Source organism: Oncorhynchus mykiss, chromosome 19 (genome assembly GCF_057628025.1).
Source record: "Oncorhynchus mykiss isolate SJ-2025 chromosome 19, ASM5762802v1, whole genome shotgun sequence".
Taxonomy (NCBI): Eukaryota; Metazoa; Chordata; class Actinopteri; order Salmoniformes; family Salmonidae; genus Oncorhynchus; species Oncorhynchus mykiss.
This window is the reverse complement of record NC_143040.1, coordinates 42,215,151-42,239,397: the sequence shown is the minus strand read 5'-3', so window position 1 is coordinate 42,239,397 and position 24,247 is coordinate 42,215,151. Positions and strand designations below refer to the sequence as shown.

At 44.5% G+C, this 24,247-nt stretch overlaps 2 protein-coding genes and 1 long non-coding RNA gene across 13 annotated transcripts in view; 2 read left to right on the top strand and 1 right to left on the bottom strand.

Moving 5' to 3' along the window:
- LOC110497689 (A-kinase anchoring protein 6) overlaps positions 1 to 14,245 on the top strand; it is a 197,822-nt gene extending 183,577 nt beyond the window's left edge. For all 4 annotated transcript variants that reach the window (XM_036954675.2, XM_036954676.2, XM_036954677.2 and 1 more), the window contains 3 exons: positions 353 to 3,778; positions 11,352 to 11,468; positions 13,098 to 14,245. In XM_036954675.2, coding sequence (XP_036810570.1) covers positions 353 to 3,778; positions 11,352 to 11,468; positions 13,098 to 13,145 — 3,591 coding nt within the window. In that variant the 3' untranslated portion in view covers positions 13,146 to 14,245. The remainder of the gene's footprint in view (positions 1 to 352; positions 3,779 to 11,351; positions 11,469 to 13,097) is intronic.
- LOC149975193 (uncharacterized) overlaps positions 1 to 24,247 on the bottom strand; it is a 356,113-nt gene that overhangs the window by 167,759 nt on the left and 164,107 nt on the right. The gene's annotated exons all lie outside the window — the stretch shown is intronic.
- The window catches only part of LOC110497688 (neuronal PAS domain-containing protein 3), a 371,078-nt gene continuing 366,832 nt past the window's right edge, over positions 20,002 to 24,247 (top strand). For 4 of the 8 annotated variants that reach the window (XM_090211028.1, XM_036954672.2, XM_036954671.2 and 1 more), the window contains exons 1-2: positions 20,002 to 20,453; positions 21,161 to 21,545. In XM_090211028.1, coding sequence (XP_090067154.1) covers positions 21,394 to 21,545 — 152 coding nt within the window. In that variant the 5' untranslated portion in view covers positions 20,002 to 20,453; positions 21,161 to 21,393. Of the gene's footprint in view, positions 20,454 to 21,160; positions 21,546 to 23,310; positions 23,854 to 24,247 lie in introns of those variants that run through there. The other 4 variants (XM_090211030.1, XM_090211029.1, XM_036954673.2 and 1 more) reach the window with 2 other exon arrangements.

Genomic DNA, 24,247 nt, shown 5'->3' with positions numbered 1-24,247 from the left:
CCTCTCTCTTATATTAACGAGATGCCAAGCAATTTGTATAATTGTGTCCTCCTTAGCAAAATGTCTGTGTCTAAGCACATTTCAAGACAATGGCACTTTGTTTGAGAGTTGTGGTATGGAATGCATTGCTTTTTAAATACTCTGATTATGTGATTTAGAATCCTGCCTAAAATGTAAAGTACTGTATGGATCATTTTTTTCAGAAGATATCATTTGATTTCAGTTATTAATCCAGTATAAAAAAAAAACAGGATACATTTTTGGATTGATTTCAGAAGAGAACCTTGTCATTTCAATCATTTTGAATCATTTAATTTGAGCTTCTCCCTTTTATCTCTCTGTCTCTTGGAAGGTCCCGGGGAACCTTGTAGAGGCTGGTCTCATGGACCTCCACGGCCCAGCAGAGGACTCCTGGGAGTGGGATGAAATGGACATGACTATCGTGGAGCACATGGAGCCACAGGAATTTGATGACAAACAAAACGCTGAATGTGATTCAGGTCCAGGATCCCCCGGGGCCAGTTTAGACTATGACAAGTCCGAGGCGAGCCTGCATGTTACTCAGCGAGGAATATTCTTGAGCGAATCATCCAGAGTGATGCCTCTGTCTTCTCAGCGTCCCAGTGTCTATCAGGTGTACAACCTGCATAATGTAGAGCTCTACAGACAGCCTCAATTCCCGTCCGTACACAAGACCTCTTCTCCAGCCAAAGCTGGGAGAAAGCAGCCTCTTCTGAAGAGCCTGAGCAAAGACTCCTCCTTCTCATCTGTGGAGTCCTTGCCAGACCTCCTAGGGGGACTGCTCGGCGGGGGGATGCATGGGGGCCGCGGCGAGTCCGCCCGCAGATCAGAGAGCGAGAGCGGGATAGTCAGCGAGGGCGACACAGAGACCACGGCCAACTCCGAGATCTGTCTGGAAGACCCCAGGAGAAGGGGCAGCACCTCCCTCACACCGCCCACAGGAGACGACTCCCCTGGGGGAAAGGACGAAGAGAGGGACAGGGTGTGTGATGAGGACATTGACAGGATCCTGGAGCGGGCCAACAATGTAGCTCTGTATGGGGACTGTGTGGCTGTCACGGCACTGAGAGACATAGACAGAGACCAAAGTAGATCCAAAGCAGGGAAGAAGAGGAGAGGAGGAGAGGAGGGATGTGGAGGAGGGGAGAACTGGAGGAGACACAGGAGAGAGCCTAATGTTGAGATCCTGATCAACGGACGTGGCTTCTTCCCTGACACCGAGGAAGATGAGACTCACGATGAGAGGAGAGTGACAGGAGGGAAGAGTCGTAGAGACGGAGAGATTCCCCATCTGTCCCAGGGGTCGTCCCTGGAGTCCCTATATGCAGCGGGGGAGCTATTTCCATCCGGCAAAGACACTCTGCAGCGCTCCATGTCTCTAGAGAGCTGGCTGGCCCCATGTAAGAGCTGGGAGAAGGCCGAGGGAGAGGGAGATGGAGGCAGCCAGGGAAGCCTGAGGGAGCTGGGCCTGGGCATCGGAGCCATGGAGCCCACAGGGGAACTGAGCCGTAGGACTCTAGAGCTCCTCAAACGCCTGGAGAACATCCAGACCCCGCTACACGACCTGAAAATGACACGCAGCATCTCTGACATCACCCTGCTGAGCAGCAACTCCCTGCGCCTCCCGGGGGCCGGATATGGATCTGGGGGCCCCGGGCATGCTGGGCGCCTCTCCGGGGGCCGGGGTGGTCCCCCCTCCTCAGTCAACGAGAGCTCGGCGGCGTCGCTGACGGAGCTGAGCAGCACGGAGGACTCGTCAGTGGGCTCTGAGGACCTGGCTGTGCTTAGGAACCGCTGCTCTCTGCTGGACTCCAATGCCTCCTTCAGGAAGCACAACCACCGGGCCCAGCCGGGAGGTCATCATGGAGGTCACAGGGGTCACGACGAGGCGGACGCCAGCATCAGCATGGTGGTCAACGTGTCGTGCACCTCGGCCTGTACGGACGACGAGGACGACAGTGACCTTCTGTCCAGTTCCACGCTGACCCTGACTGAGGAGGAGCTGGGTATCAAGGAGGATGAGGAGGAGGACTCTTCAGTTACCTCTGAGGAGGAGTACACGGAGGGCTCCTTCGCCCAGGGCCTGGAGTACATGAAGAACGAGTTCCACAACTGGATCCAGAAGCCCTCCCGCTCCCAGCAGCAGTCCCAGTCCGGCTCCGGCAGAGACAAGAACCAAGTGGATGACCCTCTAGGGGATGAGCTACAGTGTGGCACCCTTTCCAGAGATAACACTAGCAGGCCGTCTGTAGGCAACGAGCGCCGCTCCTTCCTGAGCCCCACGGCGCTGAGGCTGCTTGAGTCCCACACCAACAGCATCGTGAAAAAGGAGTGTCTCCAAGGGCGGGACGTGGGGGACACCAACAGGAAGAACGCCACAAGGAGCTACATTAGCCAGTTTGTAGATGACATGGAGAACGGGAACGTGGACAACTCTCATATCAAAGGGAAGGATGAGGACGATGAGCTGTTGAGAGAGGAGGGGAGCCTCTTCACCATGAAAGGGGAGTCCTTCAAAGAATTCTATGTGAACGAGTCATCGATGAATGAAGGGGGGGACCAAAGAGGGGGTATGATCACGTCCACCACGCCGTCTTCATGTGAGACGCTGTCCCAGCTCCAGGCCAAAGAGTCATCTCTAGAGGGACAGCTCCGAGGGGAGATCCCCTGCCACAGCTCCAGCCACTCTTCCCCCTCTCTCTCTCCCCTGGAGGACTGCCGGGGGTCCCACCAACACCACATCCTGCAGAGAACACCACACTCTGGGAACAACAGCCAGGAGAACCTCTTCTCCTCCTTCCTCAGTGATGTCCACACCCAGCAGAGCAGACGAGAGGCCGGTTCCAACCCGGGCCCAGACCCCAACTCAGACCGCCCCTGCTGCAGCCACCCCCACCCCCAGCCTCCCCCACGCAAGGACCAGAAGAGCCAGGAGAACGTGCACAACTTTGTGATGGAGATCATTGACATGGCTTCTGTGGTTCTGAAGAACAAAGAGAGCCAGGCGGAAGACCAAGAGAGACCTGGACAGACTGGAGCCCAGATCAGGGACAAGGTCCTGGAGCACTCCCACCGGCCCATTCACCTCCGCAAGGGAGACTTTTACTCCTATCTGTCCCTCTCCTCCCACGACTCAGACTGTGGAGAGGTCAGCGTCTGCTTAGACAGCAAAAGCACCACCCCCTTACTGTCGACTACCCCAGACATCCGGGACGAGGAGATGCTGTTCGAGGCCTGCACTGAGGAAGTGTACCTGGGACCTCCTCTCTGCTATAGCATGGCCATCACCAAGAGGCCCAGGAGGCACAGTCCCAAACTAATGGACTACTATTCCTCCTCTCCCTCTGCCCACAGTCAGAGCCAAGCACCTCTGCCTGCATGCAATGAATACCAAAAAGCACATGGTATTTCTCCTGGAAGTATAGCTGAGAGCCAGCTACAGTGCCATAATGAGGCTTCTTATCTTAATCCGTTACCATGTGAAACTCTGATAGACACTGTTGAATGTTTAGCAGATACTGAAATGCTTGAATCCAATATTTCCCCTGTAATGACTAAGATAAGAGTCTCTTGCTCCAGTACAAATCCTTTAAAAGAGGAAGGCAGCCTCTGTATTAATCCTAAAATTAACTGTCCCCCGATAAGAAAGTGTGATAGAGATGAAAAAGGGCCTTCTTCACAGTGGATGAAACAGAAGAGTGCCAGGAAAGGCCACAGCTCTCTCCAGGAAGTCAAGTCAACTCATAAACAGCAACAGGTGAGTTTAGACATTATACCCACCCTTCTATCTCGCGGTAATGGGACTGGTGTGCATTTCAGTCTGTATGTATTCATATCTGGGACTAAATATTGAAGAGGTATTTTTATTCACACCTTCGTTCATCCCCTCCCCTCCCTCCTCCGCCTCTTCTTCCCCTGAAGTGTCGATGGAAGAGGGATTTGCCTAGAATCCTCCGGTTAAGAATGTTAAGGTCTACGGAACAGAATAATCATAATCAGTCAGATTATATTATGATTCATAAGCAAGAATTCCTGGCAAAGAATCATTACTTAATTTCATGACTGAATTAGCATGTGTTTGTGTTCTTTTAAGCGGTTTCTCTATTTCATATGCTAAGTTGCCAGGCTGCTCTCTTCAGAAACCTGATGCCTGACCTTCTACCACACTATTCTTTGTCTGTGTCAATTGTTGAATAATTAAGTGATTACCTTGTAAACTGCCGTAATTATAAAAACATCCAACAAAGGAAGCTAAAAGGTGGGGTAGTTTGGGCTGGTGTAGACATAATGATTCTTCTACAGGCAGGAAATGTAATTGATACACAGATCTTTACAAACAGATTCTTCAAATAATTTTTTTTTGTCACATGCGCCGAATACAACAGATGGTAGACCTTACCATGAAATGCCTTCTTACAAGCCCTTAACCAACAATTAATGTAAAGAAATAGAGGCTAAAAATAAGGAGGCTATGTGCAGGGGATACCGGTACGGTGATACAGGTTAGTTGAGGTCATTTGTACATGTCGGTAGGGTTAAAGTGACTATGCATAGATAATAAACAGCAAGTAGCAGCAGTGTAACAACAAAGTGGGGAGGGCAGGGGGCAATGTAAATAGTCTGGGTGGCCATTTGATTAATTGTTCAGCAGTCTAGAAGCTGTTTAAGGAGCCTTTTGGACCCACAGTGGCAAGAAAAAGTATATGAACCCTTTGGAAATACCTGGATTTCTGCATAAAATTGTAATAACATTTTATCTGATCTTCATCTAGGTCACAACAATAGACAAACACTGCTTAAACTGATAACACACAAACAATGATGTGTTTTCATGTCTTTATTGAAAACATTGTGTAAACATTCACAGTGCAGGGTGGGAAAAGTATGTGAACCCTTGGATTGAATAACTGGTTGACCCTCCTTTGGCAGCAATAACGTCAACCAAATGTTTTCTGCAGTTGCGGATCAGACCTACACAACGGTCAAGAGGAATTTTGGACCATTCCTCTTTACAAAACTGTTTCAGTTCAGCAATATTCATGGGATGTCTGGTGTGAACTGCTCTCTTGAGGTCATGCCACAGCATCTCAATCTGGTTGAGGTAAGGATTCTGACTGGGCCACTCCAGAAGGTGTATTTTCTTCTGTTGTTGTTGAGTTTTGGATCGTTGTCCTGCTGCATCACACAACTTCTGTTGAGCCTCAATGGCGGACAGATAGCCTAACATTCTCCTGCAAAATGTCTTGATAAACTTGGGAATTGATTTTTCAGTTAATGATAGCAAGCTGTCCTGGCCCTGATGCTCCCTCCACCATACTTTACAGTAGGGATGAGGTTTTGATGTTGGTGTGCTGTGCCTCTTTTTCTCCACACATAGTGTTGTGTGGTCCTTCCAAACAACTCGACTGTAGTTTCTTCTGTCCACAGAATTTTTTGCCAGTAGCGCTGTGGAACATCCAGGTGCACTTTTGCAAACTTCAAAAGTGCAGCAATGTTTTTTTTGACAGCAGGGCTTCTTCTGTGGTGTCCTCCCATGAACACCATTCTTGTTTAGTGTTTAACGTATCGTAGACACGTCAACAGAGATGTTAACATGTTCCAGAGATTTCTGTAAGTCTTTAGCTGACACTCTAGGATTCTTCTTAACCTCATTGAGCATTCTGCGCTGTGCTCTTGCAGTCATCTTTGCAGGACGGCCACTCCTAGGGAGAGTAGCAACAGTGCTGAACTTTCTCCATTTAAAGACAATTTGTCTTACCGTGGACTGAAGAACATCAAGGCTTTTAGAGATACTTTTGTATCCCTTTCCAGCTTTATGCAAGTCAACAATTCTGAGATCTCTTTTGTTCGAGGCATGATTCTCATCAGGCAATGCTTCTTGTGAATAGCAAACTCAAATTTTGTGAGTGTTTTTTATTCAGATCAAATTTGATGACCAATTTATGCAGAAATCTAGGCCATTCCAAACGGTTCATATACTTTTTCTTGCCACTGTAGACTTGGTGCTCCGGTACCACTTGCCGTGCGGTAGCAGAGAGTCTATGACTTCGGTGACTGTAGTCTTTGACAATTTTTTGTGCCTTCCTCTGACTCCGCCTAGTATATACTGTAGGTACTGGATGGGAGGAAGCTTGGCCACTACAGCACGTCGATGTTAATGGGGGCCGGTTCGACCCTCCTTTTCCTGTAGTCCACAATCAGCTCTTTTGTCTTGCTCACATTGAGGGAGAGGTTGTTGTCCTGGCACCACACTGCCAGGTCTCTGACCTCCTCCCTATAGGCTGTCTCATTTTCACAAAGTCCCAAAACCTGGAGGATCTGGAGAAGATCTGTATGGAGGAGTGGGCCAAAATCCCTGCTGCAGTGTGTGCAAACCTGGTCAAGAACTACAGGAAATGTATGATCTCTGTAATTGCAAACAAAGGTTTCTGTACCAAATATTAAGTTCTGCTTTTCTGATGTATCAAATACTTATGTCTTGCAATAAAATGCAAATGAATTACTTAAAAATCATACAATGGGATTTTCTGGATTTTTGTTTTAGATTCCGTCTCTCACAGTTGAAGTGTACCTATGATAAAAATTACAGACCTCTACATGCTTTGTAAGTAGGAAAACCTGCAAACCGGCAGTGTATCAAATACTTGTTCTCGCCACTGTACATACAGAGAAAATAGTTGGCCCGAGAATTGAACCCTGTGGCGCCCCCATAGAGACTGGCAGAGGTCCGGACAACAGGCCCTCCGATTTGACACACTGAACTCTTTCTGAGAAGTAGTTGGTGAACCAGTTGAGGCAGTCATTTGAGAAACCAAGGCTGTTGAGTCTGCCTATAAGAATACGGAGATTGACAGAGTCAAAAGCCTTGGCCAGGTCGATGAAGACGGCTACACAGTACTGTTTTTTATCGATGGTGGTTATATCATTTAGGACCTTGAGCGTGGCTGAGGTGCACCCGTGATAAGCTCGGAAACCGGATTGCATTGCGGAGAAAGTACGGTGGGATTAAAGACAGTCAATGATCTGTTTGTTCACTTGGCTTTTATAGACTTTTGAAGACTTGGGCCAGTTGCTGCGGGGGGTGCAGAGCTGTTGGCCAGGGTTGGGGTAGCCAGGTGGAAAGCATGGCCAACTGTTGAGAAATGCTTGTTGAAATTCTCTATTATCGTGGTGACAGTGTTTCCTAGCCTCAGAGCAGTGGGCAGCTGAGAGGAGGTGCTCTTATTCTCTATGGACTTTACAGTGTCCCAAAACATTTTGGAATTAGTGCTGCAGGATGGAAATTTCTGTTTGAAAAAGCTAGCCTTTGCTTTCCTAACTGACTGTGTATATTGGTTACTGACTTGCCTGAAAAGTTGCATGTCGCGGGGACTATTCGAAGCTAGTGCAGTGCGCAACAGGATGTTTTTGTGCTGGTCAAGGGCAGTCAAGTCTGGAGTGAACCAGGGGCTATATCTGTTCTTAGTTCAACATTTTTTTGAAAGGGGCATGCTTATTTAGGATCAAATCAATGCAACAGGTCAGCACCTCAGGAGTAAATGTCAATTGGGTTTTCATAGCCGATCATTGAGTATCTCTACCGCTCCTGCTGTCTCTAGAGAGATGAAAACAGCAGGTCTGGGACAGGTAGCACGTCCGGTGAACAGGTCAGGGTTCCATAGCCGCAGGCAGAACAGTTGAAACTGGAGCAGCAGCATGGCCAGGTGGACTGGGGATGGCAAGGAGTCATCAAGCCAGGTAGTCCTGAGGCATGGTCCTAGGGCTCAGGTCCTCCGAGAGAAAGAAAGAAAGATAGAAAGAAAGAAAGAAAGAAAGAAAGAAAGAATTAGAGTTAGAGAGAGCATACTTAAATTCACACAGGACACCTGATAAGACAGGAGAAATGCTCCAGATACAACAGACTGGCCCTAGCCCCCCGACACATAAACTACTACAGCATAAACACTGGAGGCTGAGACAGGAGGGGTCGGGAGACACTGTGGCCCCATCCGACAATACCCCCGGACAAGGCCAGGATATAACCCCACCCACTTTGCCAAAGCACAGCCCCCACACCAACTTACCACAGACCCGACACCAATTTACCACCAATTTACCATCTTGAGGCCAGGCCGAGTATAGCCCACAAAGATCTCCGCCACGGCGGGGGGGGGGGGCGCCAACCCAGACAGGAAGATCACGTCAGTGACTCAACCCACTCAAGTGACGCACCCCTCCAAGGGACGGCATGGAAGAGCACCAGTAAGCCAGTGACTCAGCCCCTGTAATAGGGTTAGAGGCAGAGAATCCCAGTGGAGAGAGGGGAACCGGCCAGGCAGAGACAGCAAGGGGGGTTCGTTGCTCCAGTGCCTTTCCGTTCACCTTCACACTTCTGGGCCAGACTACACTCAATCATAGGACCTACTGAAGAGATGAAGACTTAAAGGTTGAGACTGAGTCTGCGTCTCTCACATGGGTAGGCAGACCATTCCATAAAAATTGAGTTCTATAGGAGAAAGCCCTGCCTCCAGCTGTTTGCTTAGAAATTCTAGGGACAGTTAGGAGGCCTGCGTCTTATGACTGTAGTGTACGTGTAGGTATGGTGAGGAAGTTGAGGTGAGGAAGGCACTTTTGAAGAACAACCAGGCACCTTCTACTGACGGATGAGGTCAGTATCCTTCCAGGATACCAGAGCCAGATTGATTAGAAAGGCCTGCTCGCAGGAGCGTTTTAGGGAGCATTTGACAGTGATGAGGGGTGTTCTGCTGAGATCCTGGTTGAAAACAGCTGAGGTGTATTTAGAGGGCAAGTTGGTCAGGATGATATCTATGAGGGTGCCCATGTTTATGGATTTGGGGATGTACCTGGTAGGTTCCTTGATAGCTTGTGTGAGATTGAGGGCATCTAGCTTAGATTGTAGGATGGCCGGGGTGTTAAGCATATCCCAGTTTAGGTCACCTAAAAGTACGACCTCTGACGATAGATGGGGGGCAATCAATTCACATGGGCATAGACTTGGATAGTAGGACAGAACTCTGCAGGCTATCTCTACAGTAGATTGCTACTCCGCCCCCTTTGGACATTTCAACATTTTTGGTGGCCTTCCTAAGCCAGGATTCAGACATGGCTAGGACATCAGGGTTGGCGGAGTATGCTAAAGCAGTGAATAAGGTAAATTTAGGGAGGAGGCTTCTGATGTTAACATGCATGAACCCAAGGCTTTTCCGGTTACAGAAGTCAACAAATGAGAGCCGCTTGGGGACACACAGGGCCTGGGTTAATCTCTACATCACCAGAGGAACAGAGGAGGAGTAGGATAAGGGTACGGCTAAAGGCTTTAAGAACTGGTTCTCTAGTGCGTTCGGAACAGAGAGTAAAAAGAGCAGACTTCTGGGAGTGGTAGGATAGCTTCAGGGCATAATGCACAGACAAGGGCATGGTAGGGTGCAAGTACAGTGGAGGTAAACCTAGGCATTGAGTGACGATGAGAGAGGCTGCATCTCTGGAAGCGCCAGTTAAGCTAGGTGCGATCTCCGCATGTGTGGGGGGTGGGGCAAGGGAGCTAACCGAGGCATGTAGAGAGGGACTAGGGGCTCCGCAGTAAAACAAAACAATGAGAGCTACCTTAAACAGCAGTATACAAGGCATATTGGCATTAGAGGGAGGCATAAAGCAATCACAGGTGTTGATTGGGAGGGCTAAGACAACAACGGGTAAACAGCTAAGACAACAACAACAGGTAAATGGCGATGAATGGGCAGAGATTGTCAGTTAGCTACATACAGGGCCTGAGTTCGAGGCTGGGGCCGACAGATAAACAAAATGAAGTACCGTGTTAATGAACAGTCCAGTAGGCATCAGCTGTGTAGCCGAGTGATTATAGGATCCAATTAGCCCCAATGGACAAAACAGGCTGGGCGAATGGGAGACACGGCACTTAGAGAGTTAGCGGGCTGGGGCTAGTAGCTGGGTCCTCACGACATCAACGACGCAGAGGTCGGTTGAGAGCACATCGGCCGAAATACGGCAGCAGACCAGTCGTGATGGATCGGCGGGGCTCCGTGTCGACAAAGGGTCTAGGCCAATTGGCAAGAGAGGTATTGTAGTTGATGTACTTCATTTGCTAGCCGGGGGAATGGGCCTAGCTCGAGGCTAACTGGTGCTTGCTTCTGGACAAGGGTGTTAGTCATGATAGCCACTCGGTAGCAGCTAGCTAGCTGCGATGATCCCGTGTAATGGTCCAGAGCTTGCGGCAGGAATCCGGTGATGTAGTGGGGGGAAAAAAGCAGTCCAATATGCAAGGGGCTGATATTGCACTGTGCAGACTGGCAGATATTATCCGGGCTATCCGGGCTAAAGTGGCTGGTGTCTGTGCTAAAGGTAAAGACTGCTAGCAGTAGCTAACAATGACTAAATAACTAGAACCCCCGCACATTACCTTGACTAACCCGTACCCCCACACATTGACTTGACTAACCCGTACCCCCACACATTACCTTGACTAACCCGTACCCCCGCACAATACCTTGACTAACCTGTACCCCCGCACATTGACTCGGTACCCCCTGTTTATAGCCTTGTTATTGGTCATTTAATAGCATAGCATCTGCGTCATCTGACCACTTCTGTATTGAGCGAGTCACTGGTACTTCCTGCTTCAGTTTTTGCTTGTAAGCAGGAATCAGGACGATATAATTATGGTCAGATTTACCAAATGGAGGGCGAGGGAGAGCTTTGTACGCGTCTCTGTGTGTGGAGTAAAGGTGGTCTAGAGTTTTTTTTCTCCTTTGGTTGCACGTGTGACATGCTGGTAGAAATGAGGTAAAACTGATTTAAGTTTGCCTGCATTAAAGTCCCTGGCCACTAGGTGTGCCGCTACTGGGTGGGCATTTTCTTGTTTGCTTATGGCTTTATACATCTCATTGAGGTGGAAAATATACGGCTACGAGTAATATAGATAAGAACTCTCTTGGTAGATCGTGTGGTCTACAGCCTATCATCTTTTCAAAGCCATTAAGGCAATTCTCAATAAAAAAGTATTTATAGGAAAGAGGGGAATTATTTTCCATTCGGTACTTGTTATTTGAAGTTATTTACCCAGCCCTATGTTATTTCCTCATCTCTTGTTGCTATGCTCTGTAACTAAAAGATGAGTGGATTATAAAATACTACAGAAATATATAACACCACCAACAATTCAATTCTAATGTGTTTTGATGTATTTTCTCTCCAATCCTCTCCCTCTCTTTCACCCCCTTCCTCTCTCCGCATCTCTCTATCTCTTTCCCTCTCTCTACCGCCCCCCACCCCCCTCTCTCTCCCTCTCCATCCTCTCTCTCTCCTCTCCTCAGTCTCCAAGGTCAGGCGAAGGTTGTGGGGAGGTCGGGGGCCGGGGCCCCCAGGGTAGTGGCCCTGTCTCTGACGGCTCATCTGCCTCAAAGACTAGAACCGCCAGGCCCCAGGTCAGGGTACGTATGATGAGCATCACCACACGCACACACACACTCTCACACGCCCATGCTTGCATGCTTGCCCACATAGACACACACACACACACACACACACAGTAACGGACCCCCTTGGGCTGTGTACTCTACCTGGGAAAATGGCTAAAGGGGTTTCTCCCTGTCATCGTAGCGTTGCATTGCAAACAACACATTTTCCACCTCATTCCATTCTGCAAGTAAGCACATTTAAAAGAAGATTTGCCATTAATTCAAAAGGTGAACTAGTACTCTCTTTCTTTTCACCCGTCTCTGCACTAAATGTTCTATGATAGGACATAAAAGCGTATTTTTGGCATTCAGGACTCAAATGCCTCAGTCTAGTAGTCAGACAATGTTATGATTCAAATGACAGGAACTCTAATCTCCACGTGGTGGCACCTTTACCAGCTAATTGGTTTGAAAAGTAGCTATTATCTAACAAGGGATATATATATATATATATATATATATATATATATATATATATATATTGGCTGGGGTTAGCCGTTACAAAATGCCCTTTCCTCTCTCTCTTTCATGGCCTCATCAGAAAGTGTTGGAAGAATGAGATCCTTTGCTTGGCTAGTCAGTCATCCTCCTTTATGAAATACGTATTTCACAAAGATGAAGAACACATCAATGACTTCACAGTTTCATTCCATTCCCTTCTGGGAGTCTCTGAGCAAGTTCACATGTACACACAGTACGCATTTAACCTTACCCACGATTATTTTAATACAGTATATATTTATTTTCCACATTTAGCCTTACTCAACTAGAAGTCAGTCACCACAAAGGCAACTCACCTCAGAACTATATATATTCATGGCTCTGTATCCCCCCCGTGGTATGAACAAACTGTACTGAAGGGAGAGTTGCATTTAGTGATGTAGTGATGTCATCCCCAAATAGGCACCCTTGGGGCTAAACACTCTGCTGTCTCCCCTCTGTGAGTCCCCCCCTGTCCCCCCTCTCCCCCGCTGTCCCCATGCTGTCCCATGCCAGCCCTCAAGGCAGGACACGTGAGCCCCAGCCGAGCCCCGGTAGTCTGTACACACACACACTCACACACTGGTGCCGCAGGTGAGCCAGTCATGTCCCCATGCGAGTCCCAGCCTCAGAGAGCACAGAAAGCTACACACAGTAGTCAGATACACAGCTGTTTCTGACCCCCGTAGCACCGCCTCGTCTGGCCCACTTGATCAGCCCTGCTGCACGCCATAACACTATAGAAGGGGAAAATGTGCAATAAGGCCAATGATGAATACAGACTACAAAGCACTGCTAGATGAATCAGTGGTCTGTGGTTTAGAGACTAATGTAACTAGTAGTTTTGTTGTCTATACTGCAGAGCTATTGTGTCACAGCGTTGTTTGTTGAAATACTGCATGTACATTGAAGACAGATGTTTTAAATACTCACCCTTCATATTGTGTTTTTGAGAATATGTGACGTTGGATTGTAAACATCACTGGCAGTGTTTGTGTGAGCTGGTCACTACAAAATTAGGGGGAATTTTTGAAAGGTTAAAATAGGTATAGAACAGTAGTGTTATGATAACTTACTAATTCACTGACATTGGAATGGATTGTTGTGTTCTTTTGTTTACAGAGACAATCAGGGAGTGTTTCCACAGCCACCTCCAAAACCCCTCTGTGAAGAGGAGTGAAGTGCCTGTGTGCAGTGTCCATCCTGGTGGTCTGTGGCCTGGGCTGGGCTCTCTCCCCTGGTCCCCCTGTTCCCCTGGTGCATGGCTCTGTCCAGACTGCTCTCCAGCTTCCTCCTCTTCCTCCTGGCTGCTGTAACGCTGACCCCTGACCTTTGACCCCCGCCGTCCTTTGCTCCTCTAATCCTGTCCCAGACTGGAACTGAGCTACCTCACTGCTCTGCCAACCACCATGCAAACCCCACGTCCATTTCTCACCACACACACACACGCACGCACGCACGCACACACACACACACACACACACACACACACTTATTCCGCCAGTTTGCATGGCATTTCTCACTATCTCATCCGGTACTGTACAACCAGCTGCAGATGTTATAAGCCCAGGGCACAAGTTTTCCTTGTTTGCTGCATCAGAACAAAGTAGGGTCAAATTTGAAGAGGACACATGGGGTGGAGGAATCCTATGAGAACAGCACTGCTGAGAGTTCCACAGAGTTCTGAGACTTCCAGCCCCATGACAACGTGTGTTAAGAAAGAGAGAGAAGAGAGTGATTGTGTTGTCACTCAACTGATGAAGGAAATGGAAGTTGGACCGATGTCATAATGAAAGGCAAAAGCAAGTAGATCTATCTATGCAACACGGCCCAGGTTGGAAACAGCTGAACAGTGTTGTGTAGTATAAGATTGATGACGACTGTTGACTTAAATTCAGTATCTATCTACCATTTCCTTTTTTTTTTATTCCTAAGACATAGAGGAACGGTACGAGGGAAGGTTTTAAACGTAAAAAAATGTGTGCCTTGCTATTGTTGTTTCTTATACCTTTTGTTAAAACACTGCTTACCCAGTTAGGTGTTCAAAAGATGAGAGAAAGAAAAAAAGGACAACCGGCAAGGTTGAAACAGGCATCTGTTTCTATGTATACGATCTCCGACCTTGACGTATAATGATGGTGTACATGCTTTGTGTTTAGTGTAAAACTGTACGCGTTCTGTGATGTGGAATATTATGGGCCTTAAAGTGCTAGACTGCATGGTTAATAAATATACAAACATGTTGAGAAATAAACGTTATTCATTGGAAACCATTGGATTTACATGCCTGTTCTGTATGTGATTCACCTTAAACGTGTACAAGTATCTTTCAACGTTGATCATTTCCCCTCTTCACACTATAAACGCAAAAGTGGAACATTAAATGAGAAATAAGGAAGATGTGTCTGGGTCTAGGCCATCATTGGGGATTTGAGGAGTTAGTACTTCGAAAAGCAGGTGATTGACAAGACTGATTGAGGTTATATGAAAACAGATGTTTAGGGATGTCATTGAATGTTAACTACAAAGAAAACTACATGAAGTGTTGCCAGCATCCTAAATGGAACCCTATTCCCTATATAGTGCACTATCTTTGACCAGAGCCCTATGGGGCCTGGTCAAAAGTAGTGTACTATAGGGAATATGGACACACTGTATGTTAGCAAGCGTATAGGCATTACATTGACCATGGTGCGAGGGTGGCCTGCCACGCAGACACAGACATTAGCATAAGTAATTGGTTGTTTACAGGAGGTGTTGATGATCCTGAAGACGATAGGACAGGTGACATTTTCCTCTGGGCCCATCAGCCAATCAGCTGCGGAGGTACAACCCCGACGAGGTTACACACACACGCACACACACACACACACACACACACACACACACACACACACTGCTCAACAACCAATCAACTTTTCCCTGATTGCTTATACTAGCCTTGATGACAAACCCTTTGCTGTAATCGTCTATTTGGTTTCATGGAAGATGCTAGTTTGTTGATGAGTGTGTTCTTACATCAGATCATATCAGACAGAAAAAGGGAACAGTATTCATTGTTTATAAAAATGACTATGTATGTGAATATTACGTAAAACAGCCGTTTCCTCGGCCATCAGTTGCCATGTTACAGGCTCTTGATCTAGCAAAGTGCAGAATACAGAATAAAAACACTACATGTTTTATCACATTATGAGGTATTTGATTACGGTGGCTTGTACTTCTATCTTATTAATGGGATAGTTGCCAAACAGTTTTTTATTCTCATTGTTGCTGAAGGGTTTAGACTTGACTGATAGGATTAATAAATTAGAATGGAAATGCATTCCTACACTGTCCTCAAGGAAACATCATGTGGCAGAAAAAAAGAAAAGAAATGTGCCTTTTTGCAATTATCAAGATATTTTTGTAAGAAATGGAAATAACTTTAAAGGGAATAAAGGTCATGTGTATCGAACCATTGTGGCTTTGCAATTACCACCAGTCAAAATGTTGATTTGGGGTCTTTGCTTTAGCATGGATGGCAAAATGAATAAGATGGCTGGCTACTCTTTGTTGAAAAGATCACACATGATTACGCCACATCAAAAAGACAAGAAGGGAAATCATTTTTCTGTGTAGAAAGTTAGGAAAGGGAGGGATGAAAGAGTCCTGTTATTTAAATGTCACAAACTTGGGGGAATATTCCGGGGCGTGGTTGTACTGTGCGTCAACTTTTTTCTCGAATGAACTTAGGATAGTAATGAGTCAAGGCAAAGGTTTTACACTGCAGTCTGATGTAAAACATTCAAGTGTTTTAGTAGCATTCCATAAGTATCCGTCATCGCTGATGGCCTTGTGTGCTTTTGAAAGCTTTCACAGTCTTCCATTCATTTCCAGAGATGGATAGAATCATTTCCTCATCATCAAAATGCCAATGTACTTTAATCTGGAAAAGGAAAAGAAAATGGGGGTACGAATTGAAAACAGATTCGCTTAAGCCTGTGTGCTGCATTATAGACGTATGCATAGCGAGGCTATTAGAGACTCCCACGTTGTTCACTATGACAATCAATGTGAGCGATGACAAGCCTAGACATTGGCACACACACACAAAATAACAAAATGTGCCATGTGAAAGTCATATGCTGAACAAAAAGTTTAACAATTGGAAAAGGGCTGTGTAAAGAATGTTAAAGTGGGCAAAACAAAAGACAACCAGGTGTGAGTTGATCATTGTGGTATGCAGTGGCAGACATCAGCTGTGTGTGTGTGTGTATGTGTATGTGTGTGTGTGTGTGTGTGTGTGTGTGTGTGTGTGTGTGTGTGTGTGTGTGTGTGTGTGTGTGTGTGTGTGTGTGTGTGTGTGTGTGTGTGTGTGTGTGTGTGTGTGTGTGTGTGGGCGATGACAGGGGTGCTGGCCCCATCAGTGGACCAGGGATTGTGCTGAGTGTGTTCATGTAATTTGAGAGGTTTAGGTGATTGCATTTCAGACATGTCATCAAACCGCATTAAGAAACAATTTGATATGGAATCACATAGGAGTCTGAAAGGGCAGTGCAGGAGCTTATAATCGAGGATAAATAAAAGCAAGGATGTCATCTCCACTTGGACATTCCGATCAATCATTAGCATATTGAAAGTATTTTTTCCTGAATGTCCCATCTGTAATTCCTCACAACAGTTAATTTATCATTTCTCTTGAGCCAAGAGTCATCTTCAAAACACAGGGAAGCAATATTTCAGATTACATTAGGGTGGTTGAGTAAAATGTGAGTGTTTTCCTTGCCCTATGCCTCCTTGGCTTTTAAAATTCACAAGCTAACCTATCCATCAGATTGGACAATGGAAATTAAGTGATTAAAGTAAGAATACGATCAAAGGTGATCTTTCACCACAAAAAAATTACCCTTACTTTACAGTAAACATGGGACGGTTGCTCAAACAGAGATTAAGCCTATTCCTGGACTAAAAAGCTCTTTCAATTGAGAATCTCTATTGAGAATGCTGTTTAGTCCTGGACTAGGTTTAATCTGGAACTGGGAAACCTGCCCTAAATGAGTTTTAAAAACGGTGGTATAGTGCATACTGAAAACTTGTGAGAATTTGACTATCTGTGATATTAAAACCATACTGTCTATGCAACTACAGGTGTATGATCTTAATTTGATCACTTTTGTTGCTAAGAATTTTCCTACACTGCTGGAAATGCAGATGAGCTTCATGATTTACATAAATTCCCTGAAAACCAACACTAATACACAGTTATATTAACAATATTGCACTTTTCAACTTTTCAGGTAGCCTACTTTTGGACAGCTACAGTAATAGCCTAACCACCGATCAAGCAATATTATGGACTAATCGTTCAAATAATGTTGCTGAAGGTTTATTTTGCTGTGACAATATAGATCAAATGAAGATCCTACATCTGTATTGTCCTTTAAATCCATTTTGAATTTGGATTTCCCATTAACACATATCTCAGACCAGAACCCAAACAGTGCTTTATCCTATCTAAGACATTACAAAACAAGTCACATCCCAGACAAAAGAGAAAAATGTATGAATCACCTATAAGACTTGGATCTTTGGTAGTCACAAAAGAAAGATGAAATTAGGATTCTGAGAAGCGGCTTCAATTATCCACTTCTGATGCAAGAAGGAATGATGACCTCTGGAATCACAGTGTTATCATATGGAAGGCTAACACTCATTCTCAACCAGACATTCTAAAACAGTGTTATCACATAGAGACAGCTCACTCTCTCATTCTGGAGGAGACATGTTAAAACACTGCAAAGTTCCGATAAGGCAAATGACTCACAACGACTTGTAGAATTGCATGGCATGATAGCATGTCCTCCAAAATGTGTCCTTCCTTAGCTTCATCCAACATGGATCTTGTGGGATTGTTATCATGAGTCAGTCGCTCTTTTATGAAAAGAGAGGAGAACAAAAAAACAGCAGAATCGAATAAGTTGAATAGGTGTTAGTGATGGACGTTAGCTCTGACCTCTGCAGACTCTGTGTTGTGTTCTGTTTGAGGTTGGCAAAATGTGATGGAGGGAGGTTGAGCTAGCTAACAGCAGGGCTTTGACAGTATTTATCCATCCTCACATTATTAAGCTAATTGGTCAATATGGTACTGGGAAAAAATGTCAATTACTTGGTCACTGGTCCTTGGGAAAGAGATTGCTTCCTTGTCCTTAATAGCCTATACCTACCAAAGTATGCTGCCCCCCCCCCCCCCCACCTAAAGGGGAATGATTAAACTTGATTTTAATGTTTCTAGGGAGAGCAAGAATCATTCTGATTGAGAAACGTGTTACGTCCTCTGAAATCAGATGCAGGATTGTCCTTAAATGAATACTATTCAATTAAGCTCCGTTAAAAAGCACAACTGCCTTTGCTACACTGCTCTATTGGCTGTAAGGTACCTCGTTACTTCAAGTGCCCATGCAGAATGAAGTGCCTGGCCCTAGTTGTATACAACATACCATTGATTATCATTATTTTCCAAGAGCGAGAAAGAGAAGGGTGGAAGGAAAGAGAGAGGAGAGAGAGAGAGAGAGAACCACTATACCTGAAATGTCATGTGGGAGAAGAGGAGCAGTTGCAGCTGCCCCCAATCTGTCTCATGTACTTTAGCAAAGAACTGTAGACAAATAAATGCAATACAGAGCCCTCCAAATAACTGAGCAGGTAAACAGCAGCCGAGACTGTTCATCTAATTGTATCAGGAGCCTGCAATGTCGGTTTAAAGCCTCCAGTGCAATTCATTTGATTTCATTACAGGGAAAATACAGCAAAAAGAGGCTAGCCATTTTCTGGACCTCATTCTTAGAGCAGTTTTATTAGACATGGTTAGAGAAGCGATCCAATTTTAAGTCTCAGGTGAAGAGCTTTGATTGTTTTTTTATTGGTGTTTAATCATCTGGATTGGTTTATGTTTAGAGGATTATTTAATTGCATAAGAGTCTGCAATGTAGTTCTTCTCCTCAACTTTCATTATCTAAAGGTGTCATTTTATAGACCAAACATGTATATGTGTAAAAAAGGACAGAATGCTCCTACTTTAAAGATTAGAATTGTTTTTGCAAAACCTTCATTAGGCAACCTTGGGTGGGGGCCACAGAAAATCTGAACTTATCATGAGGGGCCGCAGTGGCTCAGGGGTCTGCATACTCACATCCATGCCCACACATGCAGTCAGAGCCGGCTCTAGCCTTTTGGAGGCCCTAAGCGGCATTTAGTTGGGGGGCCTCCGCCACCATGTAAGAAAAACATTTAAGCACCATGATTACTACAAGTTTAAATAGCTGGTCACTAGACTAATTTACCAATCTAAAGTGTTTTTGCTGACATGGGCTAATTGAGTGACTGTCAGTGACTGACATATCAAGAGAAAAATTGCTGATGTACCACCAACAAATTGCAACATGTGTATTCTACTATTCTAACTCTCAACAAACAGAAAGTTGAGACCCTGACTGAGATCCTAAAACATGGATACATTTTGGGGGGGAATTGATCCTCGGGAGTCGGGGTAGTGGCCTGTCCCTGATTAACATGGTATACATATGTTTATTAACTATGCACAAGCTTCTGCCCTTCTGAGGGGAGAACATTATGCTATAGAATGTATCATGTGTTATGGTACATTTGAGTTGGCGTCCTCTGCAAGCATTAAGTTCAAGCAAACATATAGGCTTAAATGTCAAATCTATAAAATAAAGTGATGTTTTCATAGGCAACTTGTCTGTATAAAATGATGAAGTACTACTCTTCATCTGTTTTACCTGTCCTTTGTCTAATTGTATCTAGTTTGTACTGGCTGTACTGTATATGTCAAACACTTGCACTGTCTTGGTGTGAGGTGGCTTGGTGGTATGTTAATTTGTGCTTTACCCGCGTAATGAATGGTTATAGTTTCAGCGGAATCGAATTTACCCGTCTCCCGGGCTGCAATGGGTTACCGCTGCTGCAGCATCCTTTGCGCGTTCCTGTCATGGTCTTTGATTGGCTGGAATGGGGCGGCGCGCTCAGGCATCGCTTGCGCGAGGCATCAGCAGCTGCTGAGGCCAAGTTCATCAGCTCACACGCGCTAGGAATGGCATTGCTGCACACTACCAGATCACACAACAACACAGTCTATGGGAAAATTCACACAGACAGCAACACGCTTATTTACAAATTATCCGATGCACATTAGGGCATAGCAAGTTGAGGAAACCTGTACCGGAGACACCTCACAAAAACAACAGCACATACAGATAGATAGAGCACCAGTCAGTCAAGAGGAGAGGGGGGTTCAGTCCTTCAAAGAAAGATAAGAAAATATCACACTTCAATTGTTGGAGAAAAACTGAACGCGTCAGCGTTATTTGGAAGTTTTTTTGAGCGATTTTTTTTGCATACTGGCCTATCATCACATCTCGGCATCCTTACAAATAGCATCGGTCCACTTTGGAAGTGACGAGTGTGCCAACAATAGTGGTAGGGCATAAGATAATTTTTTGCAATCCTCTCATTCTAATCTAGGTTTAACGATTTGGTCAGCGAACTATTGCTAACTTTTGTTGTGTCTATGGTGTAAGTCTAACACGTAATCAATTTCAAAACGTTAACTTGCATTGTTTTGTTCGTAATAATAACAATTGGATTGGAATTTTGGAAAAAGATGCTGTGCGCACCGAGAATGGAAACAGGTCCGCGATTGTGGCTTTAAGCCCTTTATTTATCTAATATCTTAACAACCAGTAATCAATTTGATTATCTTACAGAGATAAAACTTCAGTACATTCAAAATAACCTTATTGGTGAGCTTTTTATTGGTGAGCTTCGGTTCCTGAAGAAGCGCCCTGTCAGTTTGTTATCCTGTTAACTTTGTAGGTAGCCTAAAACTTCCTGACCGGCTGTCGCTTCTTATATTTCAACTTCTAGATCACCAGATATCAATAACTCTAATCAATGTTTCAATTTTACATATAGGAAATGCTAAACCGAATGGATACATCTAATTGCTGAATAGATCAGAAATATAAGGCTTGACTTTTCAACATTTTACGCTAGAATTACGCGTGATAGTTGCAGTAGCCTATTTGGCAAAACATCATCAACATTTTGTCATTATATCTAGATAAAGATAAATAACAATATTCATTTATCTTTCCACGGTCTCCAACCTACACATCCCTGCGTAGAGGACGCGTTTCCTGCCCCGCACACCACCGGCATCAATGTCATTGCTAACCTCCTGAAAGCTGCAGTTGTCTCGTCGCTGATACAGAGAGAAATCCAGACATAGAATGGCCGATGAGCTGGTGACCATCACTCATGGGATTGTGGTGTGACTTGTTCGGCTGGAGGGAAGACTGCTGATATTCTTTGAAAAATCTTCATAGACTCAGTGCGTGTTCAATCTACCAGAGCAGGGATGATCAGGATCTTCCCGGATTTCAGCGTTCAGGTGACGGCGGCAGGTGGAGGAGCCGGGGGAATGCCATCAGGTCCTGCGGTGGGGAGAATCCCCGGTACCACTAACGGGAACCCGCAGAACGTCCAGGGGATCACGTCCTATCAACAAAGGTATGTTGACCTGACCACTGGGGAAATGTCTTTTGTATTGTTTTATTTCACAAATTCTTTAATTCAGACACGGGCACAATACTAGTCTTATGGATATGTTATAAGTCACTGAACAGTTTGGGTTACAGTTTGGGTTGTTTAATGGTCATGGGCAGGCCTACCACGTTTATAACATAAGGCATTATCAAGTTTTACATTATGCCATTTAGCCTATGCAATATAGGCCACATGGATAACAACAATAGTTCAATTGGCTACAACCTGCAAATGTAGTAAGTCACTTTACATGAAGTTGCATGTTCGATGTCATGCATAAAACAACACTTGGCTTGACTATCAACTTATTCTGAAAGATTTAAACTAGGCTATCCATGAGACCTTTATTAAGCCAACGATCAGGAAAATGCCCATATTCTGAGCAATCATTCAATAGACTATTTTACAATCAATAATTAGGGTAATATATAGCCTACACTGAATGTTTTACATGCTACTTGATCGTGTAGGGCAGTAACACATATCAAAGGTAATTAAGGTATAAGGTATATGTTATATAGGCCTATGCTAGTTTCTCAGAACATACCAAAACCACAACAGAGTGTAAATACAGAGACTTAATGGCTGGCAAAAGTTACCACATTGACATTACAGGCCTGAATTAGAAACTATGGTAATCATGATTAAAAGCTTTTGCAACCCACAGTTAAAATCCCAAGTATTTTAGAATGACTCATTATATTTTATTAAACATGTTGGGCAGCTTATATTGTTTCAAGTAAAACAAATAGGCCTATAGATTAGCCTATAGCTACAGGCCACATCAGCTGTCTGAAAGAGAACATTTGAATGGCAAACAATGACATGCTAACCTGTTCAAATATATATTTTTCAAGAAATTGGCTGAGACTAATAATCCATGGCACTTTTTCTAAAGCAATTACAATTATTTGATTATATTTTAGCCAATATAACAAAATAACTTGTATAGGCTATATTTTCAAAACAACCATTTTGGTATGGTTAGCTGTATTACAGATGAAATCTGAAAGAGCAGAGATTTTTTTTTAACTAAAAAAACTATAAAAGTATATAACAAAACAAGAAAAAGTTAACACAATTAAAATCCACACTTTGTCTATATTTGCAATGCTACATCAGGACGTTTTGGGATAATTCTAGGCCTTTTACCCTATATCAGAATATTACCTTCCTGAAGTTTTTATTTGGCATCTGGTAAACACATTTTACAAACAAATAAAGTTGCACAATAATTTAGAGCATATGACCGGTCAGTGACCTTGACCAGTCATTGATTGAAGACTAGTTTTCAACTCCATCGTTCTTGTTTATCTGATGTGACACTCGAATGATAATTAATTTAAATGCAAATGCTTTAACAATTAGGCTAATCAATGGGTGATTCATAGGCTATGTTATATTACACTAAAATAGCTTGCTTTTTAGATCAGACTACAAAAGTTAATCACAGCCAGATAAATGAAATAATAGGCCTACTTAAAACAGAGATACAACCGTATGTAGGTGGATATGTTTTTATTTAAATTATGAATCTTGATGTTGTTAGTGATATATAGTCACGTCCAATATCTGCAAAAACTATTAAGATGATCAGAAACAGTTCATTTAGTGAGAAAACGTCATAATGCAAAAATGTATAAATACTTCCAATTGCAGAACAAAAAGCAATTCCAAGGGAATTTGCGTATTGCAACCTGTATAACGCAAAAAAAAAAAAACTGTTTCCAACTACAACTGAGTGGCGTTGTTGCGCCGGCTGGAGAGAAGATGTGTCCCTTTTCACATAGAGCGAGCCAGGAAAAGCTGTAAAATGCACAGACAAACAGACTCAGAAAAATCCTTTACGAAGCAACGAAGACAAGAGGCTCTTGCGGAAAAATGTAAAGATAGGCTACGATGTTCCCGTTTATAGTGTAGCAATTCCACTGTTACAACCCGAGCTCCATATATCAGGAGAGCAGCTGGATTTGAGAAGCATCCCCCGGTTTCCACTCACTTTTCTTGGCATGCCTTTGGAGCTCGAGCTCGGTTTTTTTTGCTCCGTTTTTCACGCTCATGAACGCCAATACACGGAGACAGGGGCACGGCTGGTCCACATCAGCGCTATGGCTTTATTTAAATACACCTAGTCTACATGACGCATTGCTGTCAGACGGCACGGCTTTATGTCAAAATAAATCTGAAGAAAAAAAAGTAAGAAATCAAATAATTGCAGGAAGATGGCGCCCACCAAACCTAGCATTCAGCAAGACCCTACAAGAAGAGAACGGTAACGCTTGGATTGTTCTTTTTCTATATGAAAACGTTGACGCTTATGACTAGATGCTATGCAATTTTGAGTGGAGATGTCAGAAGTTTCGATGTTGCCCTTTTCAGCAGGAGTGCATCTGATAATTGGGGACCTTGGCGTTCGGGTAACAGGTATAGACTGAGAAGGCGTATGTTATAGGCTACTACAGAACAGCTAGTGCTGGCCAGCAATGCAGGCACTTTCGCATTGTTTATGTGCTAAGCAAGGTTGTTAACTGTCGTAAACATATTCATTCATCGATGACAATGCCGCTGTTTGTTTCTGTGTAGATGGAAAAGCTGCTTGCTAGGCCAGGCTGGGCTGTTCTGTGTGCGGTAGTGGTGATTCTCTGCATGCTGTTTTGCAGCGGAAC